Source organism: Chinchilla lanigera, unplaced genomic scaffold, assembly GCF_000276665.1.
Source record: "Chinchilla lanigera isolate Chin_1 unplaced genomic scaffold, ChiLan1.0 scaffold00031, whole genome shotgun sequence".
NCBI lineage: Eukaryota > Metazoa > Chordata > Mammalia > Rodentia > Chinchillidae > Chinchilla > Chinchilla lanigera.
In genome coordinates this window covers 22,100,378-22,117,107 of record NW_004955432.1, presented here as the reverse complement: position 1 = coordinate 22,117,107, position 16,730 = coordinate 22,100,378, and the positions used below count along the sequence as shown (strand labels likewise).

The 16,730-nt window shown below is 40.7% G+C and overlaps 1 protein-coding gene across 1 annotated transcript in view; it reads right to left on the bottom strand.

Annotated features, from left to right (window-relative positions):
* Positions 1-16,008, bottom strand: part of LOC102005291 (transcription initiation factor TFIID subunit 4-like) — a 16,619-nt gene extending 611 nt beyond the window's left edge. Inside the window, exons 1-3 of the mRNA XM_013515921.1 lie at positions 15,871-16,008; positions 5,463-5,730; positions 7-534 (exon numbers count right to left, since the gene is read on the bottom strand). Of these exons, the coding sequence (XP_013371375.1) occupies positions 7-534; positions 5,463-5,720 (786 nt within the window). The 5' untranslated portion in view covers positions 5,721-5,730; positions 15,871-16,008. The remainder of the gene's footprint in view (positions 1-6; positions 535-5,462; positions 5,731-15,870) is intronic.
* Between the last annotated feature and the right edge of the window lie 722 nt (positions 16,009-16,730).

Genomic DNA, 16,730 nt, shown 5'->3' with positions numbered 1-16,730 from the left:
GGGAACCGTGAACGGGACGAGCGTGCTGCGGGCGGGCGCGTGGGGAGGTTTCCGAGGAGGTGGGGAGGTTTCCGAGGAGAAGCGGAGGACCCGCCGTGCAGCGCTTCGCGAGGTGCAGCTGCAGCGGGCTGAGCCCTCCCCGCAGCCCCGAGGTGCAGCAGGGCCAGAACCGGCTTCGAAAACCTGCCGCGCTGGAGAAGAGGGACGTGCGGCTCGCCCGGGCGCTGGCAGCCTCCCGCCGTTGACGCGCGTGTCTTGCAAGATGTTTTGGAATCGAAGACCATCACCGTCGGGGACCTGCAGTGTGAGCCGGCACGGGTCTGCAAGGCCCACCACGACCTGCACATGCGGGGCGAACTGCTGGCCTCCGGACCCCTCGTGACAGGGCAGACCTACACCAGCGTAGCCACAAGCCTGCTGCCCACCGCAGAGCCTGCCTGGCGTCACCATCCTGCTGATAACCCTTTTACACCAAGGACCGCAAGCTTCTGTTTTCAGAGTCCAGCAGCAGCAAGTAAAGTTTCCTGTGGTTTGCTAAAAAAAAAATTAATGTATTTGAAGAAAATATAGAAATAAACAATTTTATATAAATCATACAAGAAAATATTTATGTATTTAAAACTTCGGCCTCAAAATATTTTTTGTGGGACAACTATAAAAAATAACCTAAACAATGAATTACAGACTAAAACTTATTTATAACATACCTAAAAAAATCACTGTAAGCAAAGTGTCTACATAAGCATAAATAAAACACACACTGCCAATTAAAAGAAATAAAAGATAAAAAGGACTATTTACAAAAGAAATACATTTGACTAAAATGTATTTAAATAGGATTATTTACCAAATTGTAAAGTAAGGCTAACCTTTGACCTTGCAACCTACTTTTAGGAATCTTCTTTAGACATACTAGCAGTAAGATATGTTTACAGTGATAGCCTGTATGATCTCAAATAAATAGAAACAATACCATCAAGAAAGGAGACAGTAAATTACAAAATATTCCATTATTGTTACCAGATCTCTCTATATATGAAATTAGAAAGTTCTTTAAGACCTAAGTAAAAAGAAGTTACAGGAGAATCCTATGTAAATTATATATATGTGTATGTACCCATTCATGTATATACTTGGTGATTATTTTCACACCATTTTTTGTATGAACAGACTTTTCCTTAAAAATAAAAATTGTGTTCATTTAAGGTATACAACATGATACAATGAAATGATTGAGTCAGTCAAGCAAAGTAACATCCATCTTCCCCCATTTTTAGCGTGTGTGCATGATGAGGGTACTGGAAGTCTGTTCTATTTAGTTATGTGGGGTGAGTGAGTCTAGAGACCTTATGGATTGACTCTTACTGTAAGGAAACATTCATGTGTTTCGTGTTGAAACTGAAATAATATAGGTGTATTCAGGGAAGGCTGGGAACTGTCTCAGATTCTTCCTCTCGTGATAAAGAACTACGTCAAGGCAGGAGTGAAAAATCACATGTCCATTGCTAACTTGGTTTGGACCTCTCCATACCTCCATTTATCTTGACTGTAGGCTCTGCTGACAATTTTTCTTTTGTAGGAGGTGTTAAATGGGCATAAGAGGAAATTCTACGATATTAGTCAGATGTTTGTTATGCAAAAACTGCATTGTTGCGAGGTCACAGATATGATCTGTTCCAACTTCCATACTTCACATGGAATCCTGATTTCTGAGATGACCAGGAAGCTTTAATGGGAATTTCATATTTCTCATGCTTGAGTCACATCCCTTCACCCAGAAGCCTGGGTTAACTTTACCACTGTTTGAGAAATTGAACAGGTTAATACAACTTTCTCAGTTTTTAAACCAACAATATAATAAAAAAAGGAAGTTTCATTTAAAAAAGTAATAAACATTTTGCATTTTACAGCAAATACTATCTTGCAATCTGATGATCCACAAAAAATGATTTCCAATGTCACTTTCTCTATATTGACACTTTTTAATCCACAAATTCTATTACTTTCCATCAACTCTGCCCAGCTTTTAACTGCATGGCTTATCTCTCTTGGTCAGATCACTGTATAAGAGTAGTTGATGCGCTTGTGCTATGGTCTGTTCTGTTCATCAGGCCCTGTGTCCCTGGGCCCTTAAAGAAATTCACTGGTTTCCCTAGACATTGACAAGGAAAAGCCAGAAATCTTGCTTCTCAATTTGGTGACTCTAGTTCTTAGAGACTGCTTCTCTTTGCCGAATACCTTTGCTTAGAGTCTCACTTGCATTCAGCTAAACTGTGTTTATATACTCAGTGTGAGTCCACATAGAGAGACCATCTCCCCACCTTTAGGACTCCACGGTCCCATGGCCTATTCTGGAATGAACTCTTGAGTTCAAATAGACCCTTGAGTGTCTCACGCTTGGTTCTCAACCAAAAAACTGATACAGTGCCAAGGTCGCCAGTAAGCTGTGACTCTCCTCTCTTGCTCTCTTCTAGCTAGGTTTAGAAAGCTGCAAGTCCCCGACCAAAAGCTCAGGCCTCTGGTGATATGAGAAAATTAGATGACTGATGACTCCAAGGTCTCCCATCATTCTAATATCTGCAGAGTCCACATGAAAACAAGAACATTGGAGTCCTGGATCCAACACCAGTGTGATTACTTTCAATTTCTAAAACTTCATGTGAAAGCGGAAGTAACGTGCTGGAAATGATTTGTTCCTTTCTGAAGTTACATTATTTTAAATTTTTGTAATGGAAGGAAACCATCCTACTGGTGGCCAGTGAACGAGGGAGGCAGTGTGGATCTGAAGAAGTCAGAGGTGATATTGAGCACCAGCATCTATAGCCTTGTTTGTTTGATGTGGCCCTTGGAAATACACCTTTTGTTTATGTTTCTAAATGTTCCTTTTATCTCTATACAAAAGTGTACAGAGGAAGTTGCCAAAATTAGTCCACATTTTGGGTCTGCGCCATGGTTAAACTTAGTTATAAAAGAGATCAAAGACTTTCCATTCTGATCCAAATAGCTGCAGCCCAGCAGCAGCTCTGGTGGCAGCATGAAGTGGATGAACGTTTTCTGATTTGGGACATCTAAGCAATACCTTCCAGGGTGCAAGGTACAGAAAGAGGCAGCATGCATGCTTGCTTTGAGATGCCATGTGCCTTCCAGGATTTGACGGAAAGATGACTGTTTAGTGGGAAGTCCCAGGTACTCCTGATGATAGCCTCCAGGAAGGATTCACTGCTGATGGACAATTTTTCTCCACTTTATTTTTTCCATGGTGTTCCATGCTTCTTTTAGGTGAAGCCAAAGAGTTGAAGATTCTTCTTTGCAACTCCCCCTGTTTCCCTTTTTAATACTACTTTCAGGTTCTGAGCTTTCCTGCTCCTAAGACCAGTGTCGCTGTGGAAAGTGAATACAGACAGAAGCAGAAGACCTTTGGGCTCTGGGCATGAATAGGATAGCATCATGAAATTATTCATGATCCAAACCAGAATGTTGGTGAGTGAAAGTGCACATTTAGTAACTAACCCCAACAACTGACAAATTGGAATTTATGGCTGTCCTATGCATAAGTGATCAGTGATTTCTGGCACCCAAATCTGTTAATTTTTTAAATTTTTAGTATAGCTGGAATAATTCTACTGCTGATGTCTGTTGGTTTATTGAAAGGGACAGTTAATGCTTAAATCTTTTTAACTAATTTTTTCATGCACATACTGGATATTTTCTAATAATTTCCTTAGATTATTACAGATAATTGTTTTCTGCCCCTGAAAGCAAACCTAGTAATAAGGAAAAAAAAAATGAGCAAAGAAGTTCCTTACAACTTAGAACACAGACCTCTTGTTAAATAATATAGCTCCAGAATAGATTTTGCTGCAAAGAAAGTGTTCTGTACAAATTCTTTAAAGAAGTCTTTCAAATGGACTATTTTTTAGGATGCCACCACCCATTACTTACAAAGAAAGCCTTGAAGGGGAGCCGCAACACCTCAGGCCATTTCTAGCAAAGAGATGTACATTCAGTGCCCTCAACACAAAAATGCTATTGTAACTATACTCAAGTTATTTTTTGCATCTAATGTATTTTTGTCTTTAAACTGTAGTTGTACTGCCGTGTTTCCTTTCTGTTTGTTTTACCACTTCCCTTCTAAATATTTTGCATCATCCTGGAGATTTTCCCAGGTTGTGGTCCGCTTGCTGGAGGGCTGCATTCCTCCGATTTGTGGCATTAAGCTGTTGCCATGGCAGGGGATGTTTACCGTGGGGAACACTCTACAGGATGGGCAATTCCAGCCTCCTTCCTCCTCTCCTCCGCATGCTCAGCTATTCGGAGACAGCAGCCCAGATATGGCTTTCTTTACTCATGAACTACATTCCTTTAAGATAGGGAAATATTTGGTTCTGTTTATTCCTTTGAAACTGGGCAGTGCCCTCTTGAATGTTATGACTCATCCACTTGTCAGAGCTGGAATCTCCTCCTAACAGCTTTCCTTTAGGTAAATCATAGCACTAAAATTTGCAAAATAAAAATGCCAGAGGACAAAGCATGACCCCGTAGCCCTCAAAGGCCATCCACTTAACAGAGGCCTCTGTTGACCAGGAGGATTTTGATCCAAGAGAAGAAAAACTTAGTCAGAACCTGACAGGTCTTCCTCCTTCGCATTCCTGCAGAGGAACTAGCCTGGAGAGAGATAAGAGCCAAGGGTAGACACCCTGATTATGCCCACCTTTTTATTTGTTGAATGTGGAAATTGACTTCATTCAATTAATAAGCGCAGGAAACAGTTTTTGTTTTCTCTTTGTATGAAAACATGAAGTAATGGTTTTATCTTAATTTGTCAGGCATTACCCAAGAGACTACAGCCATGTGGGCTGGTGGCCAAAAACTTGCTCTAAGGCCTAAGTATTAACACCCAGATATAAAAAGAATGCTAATTGGTTTTCCAGCTGAAAAATAATAGGGAAGGTGGTGCCAGAAATGTTGTGTGCCATGGAAACCCCAAGTTTATACAATAGGGCCTGATTGCGATCTGGGGGCTCCATTTGTGCTCAAACTAGAGCTAAACAAAGGAAGGTGTTTCACTCGTCTGCCTTTGTAGAAAGCTCCTGCCCCAGATTTCAGCTTGGTGTTGCAGCAGGCTTCCCACAGTCTTCCTGCCAAATCTGCAAGTTTTTTCCTGGCTTCCATTCAGGAAAGTACAGCTCCGTCCGTAGCATGGAAAGTGAAAAAGGACTCGCTTGGATACACTGAAATATATACAAACACTGCTTGCTGTATGGAGAGGGCTGGTTCTGCACTGGCTATTGCTGCCGACATCCTGAGGAGATAGAATACAAGATTTTTAAAGGACACTTTGGTTAAGAGATTGAGTTATTAGCTGGAAGGAAAAACTTCAAATTTTTGAAAAAGCAAATTCAGCATTCTTAATTTTCACTATTACCCATCTTAATTTTCTCATTAGTAAAACCTCGACTAACCTTCAAGAGATAAATCAGGTGAGGAAATTGGACTGGGTCACCTCGGGCCATCTCTGACTTCAGGCTGGGTCTGGCATTTCTGGAGGATACGAGAGAGCTACTGATTGTCATTATCGTTAACTCCCTGGGAGTTAGCTGGGTAAGACTCCGGCTGAGGAGCCACTGGTGCGGTGAGCCCAGACTGTGCACTGATGCCTTTTTGCTCATTGGCGCACTTTCTGAAGCTTCCTTCTGTGACTGTGGGACCGCCTTGCTCATGGGGATGTGCCTGAAGTGAAAGGAGTTCATAGTAGTTACAACCTTGTTCTTGATATTTATGGCTAACACCATTGCAGAATTCATGATATTTAAATAATATTATTCATAATGCTTTTTGAATTGTGGGTAATATTAAAATACGTTAACTATCCTGACACCAAAAATAGTCATAGGCTATGGCTATATTATCCTAGTCATGAATGTAACTAAGTCTAAATGTTTTTTTAAAGAACTACTTTGATAAATGAAGTAAAACATATTCTCAAAACGACCACTTCTGTTTCATCTGTGAAGCCTCTCAAACCACTCCACAGTCCTTTGGTTTCTCAGTTGTCATTTGCAATACTTTTACCATTTTCATGAAATAAAATAAGCATATGGAAGATTCAGAAGCCAGGTGAGGACTGACCTGGGACCGGAACAGGAGGAGCTCTTTTTCCTTTCCTTTCCTTTTTTATTTTTAACTGCAGGGAGCAGAGACCCATTCAGTGTGCTCAAAGTAAAGAGAATTATGGTAAACCTGGGGATCAAGAAAAGAGTCTTGATGTGAACTACAAACCTATCAGACTCTGGGAGGTGCTCTTCAGCTCTTAGGATCATGTACAGCCCCTCTGACTCTCCTGGGGATATCTACTTCCATGCTTCCCTTTTCTTTCTGCCAGTTTTTTTCTGCTTTTTCATTTCAACGTAACTCTCCCCAAACTACTGAACTAGACTTAAGGTATTATTTCCAAAATTTGAGCGCATTACCCATTGCTTCTTGTGCTTGATATCCAGCTCTCTAGCCATTTACCCAGTGTGGTTGGGTACAAACACCTGGGTGGAGACAGTGCAGACAGCCTGGGAGTGAGCAGGCACTCAGGAGAGTCACCGCCTGCAGTTATGTTGCACACCCATAGAAAGTTCCTGAGGGCGTGGAAAAGGCTTTGCTTCACCGATTTAGATCACCGTGTTTAAGACCCTGCAGTGCAACTACCATGGTGATTGCTAACCTTGACCCATATAAGAATCATCTGAAAATTTTAACAGCACGTTAGTATCCAGCCCTCTGCTTCACCACCACTACCAGTGATTCTGAATTTCATGGATGGCCCAGAGACCAGGCAGAAAGAGCTGCTGGGCTTTCCAGGACAAGGCTCAGCATACTGAGGTCACTGAGAACATGACTGCTATGCATGAAGAAGTGATCACCCTTGAAACTGAAAAAATGATGGATATGGAAAAGCTGTGAAATAGTTTTAAATGTTTGCTTGGTAGTACATTTATGCAAAGATTTTCTTTTATTAGTCAATCAACTCATCTTCAAAATACTGTCCTGGCATTGGTGGTATAGTGGTGAGCATAGCTGCCTTCCAAAATGTTGCCCTGTTGTGGATTCTTTAAAACCAGGAACTCTTGAGTTCGGTTCCCGGTACCGGAGAAAAACCAGAAAAAAATAAAAATAAAAATAAAAATAAAAATAAATAAAACCAGGAACTCTTCAGATTCTCATTTTATTAGGAAATGAGAGCAAATTTTGAGCTGAAGACAAATCAGAGGGCCACTGGATGACAATTATTTTAGTTTCAGCATTTGATAAATCTGAACTGAGTTGAGTTTGTCTCCAGAAGGGTAGGGAGCTGACTCACTGAAGGATTATACGGAGCTGCTCATTCCATGTATTTTTTACACTATCTTTGTTGTCACTGCACTTCGCCTTGAGTGTTAGAAGCAGCAGACAGCATTGATTGGCAGGAGAATTCCTTGGTGGAATAGTTTCTGGAGTTGTTCAATATGGTCAGTGAATGCAAGAGGGTATTTCAAGCTTTCAAATGAATTGGCTTAACTTCTGGTTCCTGAAAGAATAGCACTGCCTTGCCTGCCTCTGATACCCCCTTGAGATATTTCTTAACAATCTCTGCATGTCAAGGCATCCTAATCTTGTGAACACACTTGATACTAATTTCATTTTTTTGTAGACTGTGGATCATGGATGTCTATATCTATGGTATTATGCCAATTTCCTTCTCTGAGAAGGAGCTATTTTGCCAAGTCATCTGCAGTAACAGAAGGCCTAGTAGTACTGACCTCTTGGGCAAAGGATCTTGAGGGAGAACAGAGTGAAAGATATCTTTAACAATTTTTGATACAGAATAATCAGACTCAATATCCTTCTTCTATACCATGACCAGTTTCAGTATTAACACTTTGGATATTATCCTGGACTCTGGATAGGAGGATCCCTTTTTGGATTTTCCACCTGCAGTTAAAAAAAGAACCTATGTCCTACACACTCATCACCTTCAGCAAGGATGATTCTAGAACCTTTGCATATTTCAGACTGGGTCCCAGATCAGTGCCTAAAAAGGAGCGGGAATGCCTTCCATAATTCTGCTCTGCTGAACACCACTGAAACCCCTGAAGTTGCCACAGTCACAGGTAGCAACAACTCAGCACTGTAGACATTTTGCTAGTTATGTATTGAAAATCTAACTCTGAAAGAATGACTGTCATTAATGAGAACTACTTTTCTCTTAGCACACAAGACTTTCAGATATGCTCATAAAGAAGGAACAAAGTAGCTAAATGGAAGATCCATTGTGAGCTTCACAAACTTTCAAAAGAATAACATACATTTTCCTTTAAAGACTTGATTTTGTTGCCTCAAGCCATAAAATACTTTTCATCACATGAATCATAGGGAGTAAACTTCTTGGCAAATTTTCAAAATGCCCCCATAGTAGCAGCTCTAAATTGAGGATCTACTTGGGAATTAAAATAGAAGATGTTCTCAACTGGTTTCTAGAATGTCTTGTCATTATCCAGCTCACCTTTGAAGAAACTCTGATTCAAAACTCACTTTTGAGTTTAACACCTCATTTTGAGTTATCTACTTTATGATAGACTTCTGATGAAGATATAAGTATTAACTATACCCTTGACCCTGAGAACACTTTCCTTTTATAGAGAAAAAGTAGAAAAATATGCATATGGAAATCATGCTATTTGGTAAGAATTATCTCCAGAACATTGTGGGGAAAATATTGGATACCTAACCTATTCTGGATAGAGTGAACAGCCGGGTAGGATGGTGTAGGGGTAGAGAAAGTGTCTGGAGGAGATGATGCTGAGGCTGAGTCTCCTGAGGAGATGGAAAGAGCCTGCCTAAAGCTATGGGGTGGAGAACAGAGGAAGACAAGCCAACGGCAAACAGCCAAGAGAGCACAGGCCACTGAGGAAGTGGCTGTGGTGGACTGACAACTGGTGTTCAATTTGTAACAGCCAGCTACACTGAGTCAGTGTGGTGCTGGGTGTGGGAGGCCCACCTGAGGATTGTTGCCAGCAGCATAAGAGGCAGACCTGGAGGAGAAGTGAGGCTGTTGGGAGCTGGTAAAAGCTGTTGGAAGCTTCTGGTTTTCCTGGAGGACCTCATCATGCTGACTTCCCTGATGAACGCAGCTGTTCTCATCAGAGGAGCTCAGGACCTCGGTGTTGCTGAGAATGGCTATGGTTCACTTTGGGGGAGCTCTGGTCCTCACTTTGAGCATTGCTTCCTGGCTCCGGAGGGGAAGATGGTGCACTGCTCAGTCTGCTGGAGAAGCTTGTTGCATTGGCTTTCCTCATGGGAAGTTGGCTGTTATCATCATCAGAGGAGCTTGGGACCTCACTGTCGCTGAGGATGGCTGTAGTACTTTTCAGGGGAGCTCTGGTTCTTATTTTGAGTGTTGCTTCCTGGCTCCAGTTCAGATCCCTCAGCCCGCTAGCAGAGATCCTTCATCCTGCTGGCATGTTGGGAGCAGCTGAAGCTGGAAAGTAATTGCATGTGTAGGACGAAGCCAGTCCAAGAACATGGGAGCTCCTTGAAGCACGTAAGCAAGCCGTTGCAGCTTGTTAACTGATTGCTGGGCAGAGAGGCTTAAATTAACATCAACCTCTCCAGGGTATAAATAAACTTTCTACTGTTCTTGGGCAGTTCCTCTCCTCCATTCAGGAGAAAGAGAACCTCCACCTGATCCCAGCTTTTTGTCTCTTGTCTCTGTTTTCCTCATTCTTGCTGTTGTTCCTTCGTGGGGTACAGCAAGAGCCCAACAGATCCTTACACTGACATAGACTTTCTAACTTCCACCACTGACCTTTGGGCCTTCCCAGGGCAGATCTGTGAAACAGGCCTGCATGAGACATTGTAGTGGGCTCTAGGCCTCCAGTTGGACTCATGGGAGGCACTGTTATGGGCTCTAGGTCTTCAGCTGGACTCATGCCGGACATTGCCATAGGATCCAGGCCTTCAGTTGGATTCTTTGTTCTCTAGTGTGTGGACATATTTCCTGAACTCTCCTTTTGTAAATGATTCTTTGGGCGACTATTATAAATAATCTTATGAAATATGTGTCCTGTAGTATATTGTTCCTCTTGCAAAACCCCAAACCACAGTGGCAAATATTTCTGTGTCCCTGGAATATTCATGGAGTAGAGGGTTTAGGTGGGGAACAAGAAGTGACTGGCAGCCTAAGTCAAAAATTACATTATAGTTCTGTTAAGGATGTCAGTTTTCCTTCATGAATGTGGAGATATTAAAGAATTTTAATGCCCATGTTTTCCTGTGACCCAGGCCACACAGTGATGGGTGGAGTACAGAGAGAATGGGAAGTCTGGAGATAAGGAGATGTATGAGAAAGCTGCTGACCAGTGGAACAGAATAGAAAATACAGAAACAACTCCAGGCCATGGAGTTGAGTAGCTTTTTACAAAAGGGCCAAATCCCTTCACTGGAGAAAAGCCTCTTTAATAGATGGTGCTGGGAAATTGACTGTCCACATACTGAAGGCTGAATTTAGACCCATATCTCGCATTATGTTAAACTAAAATCAAGTGGGTCAAAGAATCTGCTGGAAGACAAAGTAGGCAGAACTCTCAATGACGTAGACATAGGCAAAGAGTTCCTGTATGAAACTCCATTTGCACAAGAAATAATATGAAGAATAAATAAATGAGATCTCACTAAATTAAAAAGCTTTTGCACAGGCACGTCAACCACCAACAAAGTGAAGAGACAACCTACAGAATAAAAAAATTTTTTTCCAGCTACTCCTCAGACAACGGACTAATATCTAGGAGATACAAAGAGCTCAAAATTTAAACCCCATTGTGGTAGATTAACTAATGATCAACTTGTAACATGTAGCTGAACAGAATCGGTGCGGTTCGGGTGTGGAAGGCCCACGTGAGCATTGTTGGCAACAGCATAAAAGGAGAACTGGAGGGGAGGATGGTGTGCTGTTGGTTCTCCTGGAGAAGCTTGTCATGCTGGCTTTCCTGATATGAACTCAGTTATCATTGGAGGAGCTCAGACCCTTGCTTTTGCTGAGGATGGTTGCAGTTCTCTTGGGGGAGCTCTGGTTCTTACTTTGAGCATTGCTTCTTGGCTCCAGTTCAGATTCCTCAGCCTGCTGGCACAGATCCTTCATCCCAGTGACACAAGCTTTCTAACTTCCACCACCAACCTTTGGACCTTCCCAGTGCAGATCGTTGATACAGACTTGCATGAGACATTGTCATGGGCTTTAGACCTCCAGTTGGACGTGTGGAGGACATGGTCATGGGCTGTAGGTCTTCAGCTGGATTCATGCACAACATGGCCATGGGATCTGGGTCCTCAGCTGGACTGTGTCTCTAGTATGTGGACAGATCACTTGCACTCTTCTTCATTTGACTTTTTGGGTAAATATTATAAAATAATCCTATAAATTACCTGTCCTATATTAAATCTATTCTGACCATAATAAAATATTTCAAGACTCAATCAAAAGTGGGCATCTGAAATAAATAGACATTTCTCAGATGAAGAATGCAACTGGTGAATAAATACATGAAAAAATGTTCAACATTGCTGGCTATTTGAGAAGCACAAATTAGAATATATTAATTAGAACAAATCTCACTCTAGAACAAATGGTTACCTCAAGTGATCAACCAATAACAAATGCAGACAAGGTTGGGGGAGAGAGGAGCCCGTCATTGTTGGTGGGAATGTAAACTGATAAAACCATTATGGAAATCAGTATGGAGGTTAAAAACTAAAAATAGAAGTGCTATTTTGAGTGTCTTTCCAGAAGAGTTATAAACATCATACAAAAGCAATATATATGTATCTACGTTTATAACAGCACAATTCAGAATTACTAAATCTTAGAACCAACTTATATGGTCATCAGAGATGAATGGTAAGAAAAATGCTAAATAGTACTTAAAGTAGTATACATCTCTGTATTATTTCTAAATTTTTGATGTTATATTTCTTAGTATCTGCCTTGCTGGAAATTCTGTTAAAGATGGTATCTATTTATAGCTTGCAAAGCTCTGTATTTTAAAAATTACCTGTAAATATTTAATTTAATTTTAAAAAGAAAGCTATTGATATTATATAAAGAAGAATAATGACCTAAAGCAATGACAGTTTGGTAGTGAATAGTGAATGGAATAGAGAAGATTTGGAAAGATACAACTGACAGGACTTGGGCCAAAATGGATTTGGTAAAAAGGAAACCACAAATAGGCCATTGTCAGTGAGGTTTTCATGCTGTGAAGACTACCTATTCTGACCACATTTAAGTTCGCTGGAGAGCCACATGGAAGAAATCAAAGAACAGCTCCAACAGTGACCGCTGAACTCATAACCCAACGGCACATTTGCCACACGCCCTCTGCTCTGTCCCATACTGACTGAGTACATCTTCAAAATCACTCCTAAGTTAATGTTTAATTTAATTTAACTTTAGAGTGTATTTTCATTAAACATCCTTGCTAAACAACACTGGAGATACTATGATCTATTTCTCTAGCATTGAGCTCCAGGACTGACCTATATATACTTTTCCTTCTAAATGTAATTTGTTCTTTTTCCAATTCATATACCATAAACCATAATTTTTAAATGATCATCTTCATAGTAAAGACCCTTACTTAATGATTTCATCTACTCACAAAATTTTTCCTTTTTACCTTTTTTAACTCTTCAATCAATTTAAATTAATATTAAAATATTATTTTCATTTCTAAATTCCTGGTCTGGCTTATATCTAGATGTCCCCCCAACATTCATATTTGGCCTCACATATTCATAGGTGGGGCTTGATCATGGGTGTGTGATACTGGATTAGTCCACTGATGGGTTTATAGCTAGGTGTGGTGTTTGGAGCAGATGCCTGGTGGGGAAAGGTAGGTCACTGGGGATATGACCTGGAATGGTATATATTCCTTCTCCTCTCTTGATCTCAGCCCTGTTTCCTGCCTGCCCTGCCATGGACTGTTTATCCTCTGCTGTGCCCCTCTGCTATCCCATGGTGCTTTAGAAACAGCTGACTATGGACTGAAACCTCTACAAACTGTGACTGAAAATAAACGTTTCCTCTTTTAAACTGTGAGTGTGTGGTAGTGTGTCTTAGTAATGAGAAGTAACTAAGACAGTTGCCATCTTATGTCTAATGATTTTCCTCTTATTGTGCAAGAGCAGACATCCACATTTTGTAGATAAGGCTATCAGTGAACTGTTGGCTATTCTTTCTTTGAGCCCTGGAGGGTTTCCATGCTCAGAGTGAGCAGCTCTGGCGAGCAGGAGACAAGATGTAGGGCGATTGGTTGAAAAGACTGCCTGTAAAGAGGCCAGTCACCTGCAAGTCTTGCCTTTTATAGATTGAGTGATAATGATGACTTTTTACCCTAACTCTAAAACTCAAATTGTAGGTGTCTAAAGGAAGGAACACCTGAGAAGGAAGGAACAGCCTGAGAAGCTCTATGACTTCCTGTTTATTTAGTGAGAAGGCAGATTTTACACAAATTCAATGTATCCTTCAATGTGGGTGCACATCAGAATGACTATGGGAAGCTCAGAGGCTAAGGCTACCCCCTTATTCTAAATTTTGCTACCTCAAATTTACCGAATCTCACATGTAACCCTCAGCCAGCTCAGCTGTCTGTTTTCTAAGCCTAGAAAAGATTAGAAGCAAAATAAAGGCAGGCATTCTGGCAATAGCAGACAGATTTGAGAACTGACAACTTGATGGCAAAGGAAAAAGCATAAAAATAGTATTAGATGCAAAATTATGTGCTGCTTTATAGCATCATGCAAGAAAAAATAAAGTCATCGACCACTGTTACCTAGGAAAATTAAATTATGACTTGGTTTTTTAAAAATTTAAAGCACAGTCCAGAAGGTTGCCATCAAAATTGTTAAAATAAATAGAGCTTAGGAATTCCAAGATTTTCCTTGTTTGGAAAATGTAGAACATAAAGATATGTTTCATTCTCCTACAGTTTTGACACTACACCTTGCAAAGAAGTAGTGATCTTTGCTTTTTCTTATGTGGAGATGACTGAGAGATGGTGAAAAATAATAAAGAAAATCACTACTGTCCTTTGCTTTATAACTACTTTTAAACTGCAATATTTAAATGGGACAGAATGATATTTGCAAAAAAGCAAAAGAATGGAAAACAGACCCCAAATCCTAAATATTTATACCTTTTGTGCAAGAAATTAAGATACATGAATTTAAAATGCTACCATAATTAATAGTAAGTTGTCAAACTAACTGTCAGAATGGCTCTATCTTCATTTTTGTTTCATGTCTTATAGTGCATATTTATTATAAACATTAATGGGTTTCATTTTGGCAGACTCGTACAAGCACATAACAGTACTTTGATCATTTTTACCTCAACACCTCTCTTGCTCCCTATAAAGCTTCAATAGGCACATTAAAGAGGAATTCTGTCTTCAAACTTATTATAAGTTGTATCACTCCATTTTTGTAGGAGATATTTTTAGTATAAAAACCTGGTTGAATTTTAAGTTAAGTTATGATACCAGTTTACTCAGAAGTCATAACAAAGAGCTTTTTAATGTACTCTTGGAAATGACCTCATTGTCAGGCAAGGAATGTTTGCCTGCTGTGACCGTTGACTGACTGTGTCAATTTGAGGTGCATAGTTAAGAGAAGCTTAACTAAATCATATCAGCAATTCCACACCCTGGGGCAGCGCGTCTCCTGGATGGTTTAAAGGAGAAATGAAAAAGGATGCAGCTGCTTCTGTTTCTTCGGAAGAGCTCCCATCTCTGCCTTCACCTTGGACGTCATCTCCTGGCTTCCAGCACAGACTCTTTGGCTTCTGGCGTGGATCGTTTGGCTTCTGGCATAGATTCTTCAGTCTTCCTTCGCAGACCCATTGTCCTCCTTATATGGACTCTCATGGGACACTGCAGTGAGCTCCAGACCTTGGACTGAATCCTTCCGTCTCCAGTGTGCAGACACCCTCTGCAAGCTTCCTCATCCAACTATATTGGTGACCATCATAAGCCAATCTTGTAATTTCTTATACATTTGTATGTCTTGTGTTGAATGTTTCTCTATTAAACACTGACTGATACATACGCATAACTACTTTGTTGGTGGTTTCTGAAGCAGACATTGTGATCAATTTATATGGGTGTCACACTTTTATTGGGTTGTGTTTCTACTTGATTATTGATTATTCACAATTGACATGTTCAATACCCCGTCTTAGTTACTTTCCTCATTGCTGAGATGAAATACCTGACACCCGAAGTTAAAGGAAGAAAGGTTTACTGTGGCTCAGTTTGTAGAGGTTTTGTACATAGTCAGCTGGCTTCAGTGCAGGGTGGCAGCAGAGGGGCATCACAGCGGAGAATAAAACACTTCATGGCATGGAAGGAGAAAGGTAGGAGGCAAAAAGCATCTAGTGATGACAGTAACCCCCTTTCTGTGCCGTATAGCCTATCCAGGCTACATACCCTGAGGACAGGTAGCACTCACACCCAGGGTGGACCTCCCATTGTCCACACCCTGAACTAGGACAGACCAATCAGTGGACTGTTTTACTAATCACACACCCTTGATCCCAGCTTCACACACTTAACCCCCAGAATTCCACACTGTAAATCCAGCCACCTCTCCTAAGCCCCACTTATGACTGCAGGAGGCTTTGGGGGGACAGCTACACACAGCCATAGCACCCTTTGAAAGCTTTATCCAAATGATTTTCTCAGATTTTCCTGGATTGGATAATAAATCCCTCTGCCATTCTGAAATAAAAGATAAATTCCTTAAACTGTGGTGAGAAGGAGCATGAAACAAGACTCAAGTGAAAACATTTACCCCACATCTCCATTAATCTGAAGAGAAAAGTCACACAGAATGCAAGGCTGCTCAAGAAGAGGCTGGAGGTGTGAATGCGTTCCTGGAAGGCAGAGCAGCTGAACGGTCTTCGATAGATGAACCACAGTGGAGTCGGCAGAAAGCTGAACTGGGGTAGAGAAGGTTGCCTCAGGACTGCCCTTCTTCCAGGCTTTTCTTTGTAGAGTTTCCATGCCCTTTTAGAAGGTCTGCCTAATAGAATTGTGAATAGGTTGAATAATTGAAAGACGGTGTATAATTCAATTGAAATCTTGCCAAATGAAGAATTAATTGTGGCTTTTGACTCACCTTTGCCAGTCCCCATCAAAATCAGAAGAATGATCTTTACAGAAATTAAGAAATGTTTCTGGAGTGCTACAACTTCTTGTAAGGGTCCCCGACACCTCAGAATAAAAAAGCAGGATGAAGTGGTACCAATATCTATCACTTTCTCCTCCACTTCTTCCTAAAATAAAGACTACTGTGCATAATAGGGAAACAAAACTTTAGAAGAAATTCACACCAGCTACAAATACTAATCAAGCTCATCCTGCATTGACCATTATGAATGTCCAAACAAGGACCACTGCTTATCTAAGATAATGGATAATGCAACAACATGATCAAAATAAATAGAGAATAAATAGCTTCAAAGAAAATAGGAAACAAATGAAAACATTTGAAGTGTTTTTAGTGTGTTCACAAAGATATGACTTGATGTTGCCTCCACAAAATAAGCTTAAACCAGGTAGAACATGAACATTAAGAAAAACACCAAGAATTTATAGTGCCTAAGTTTTAAAAATGAAAATAATAGAAAACAAAAATAGCAAATTAAATAT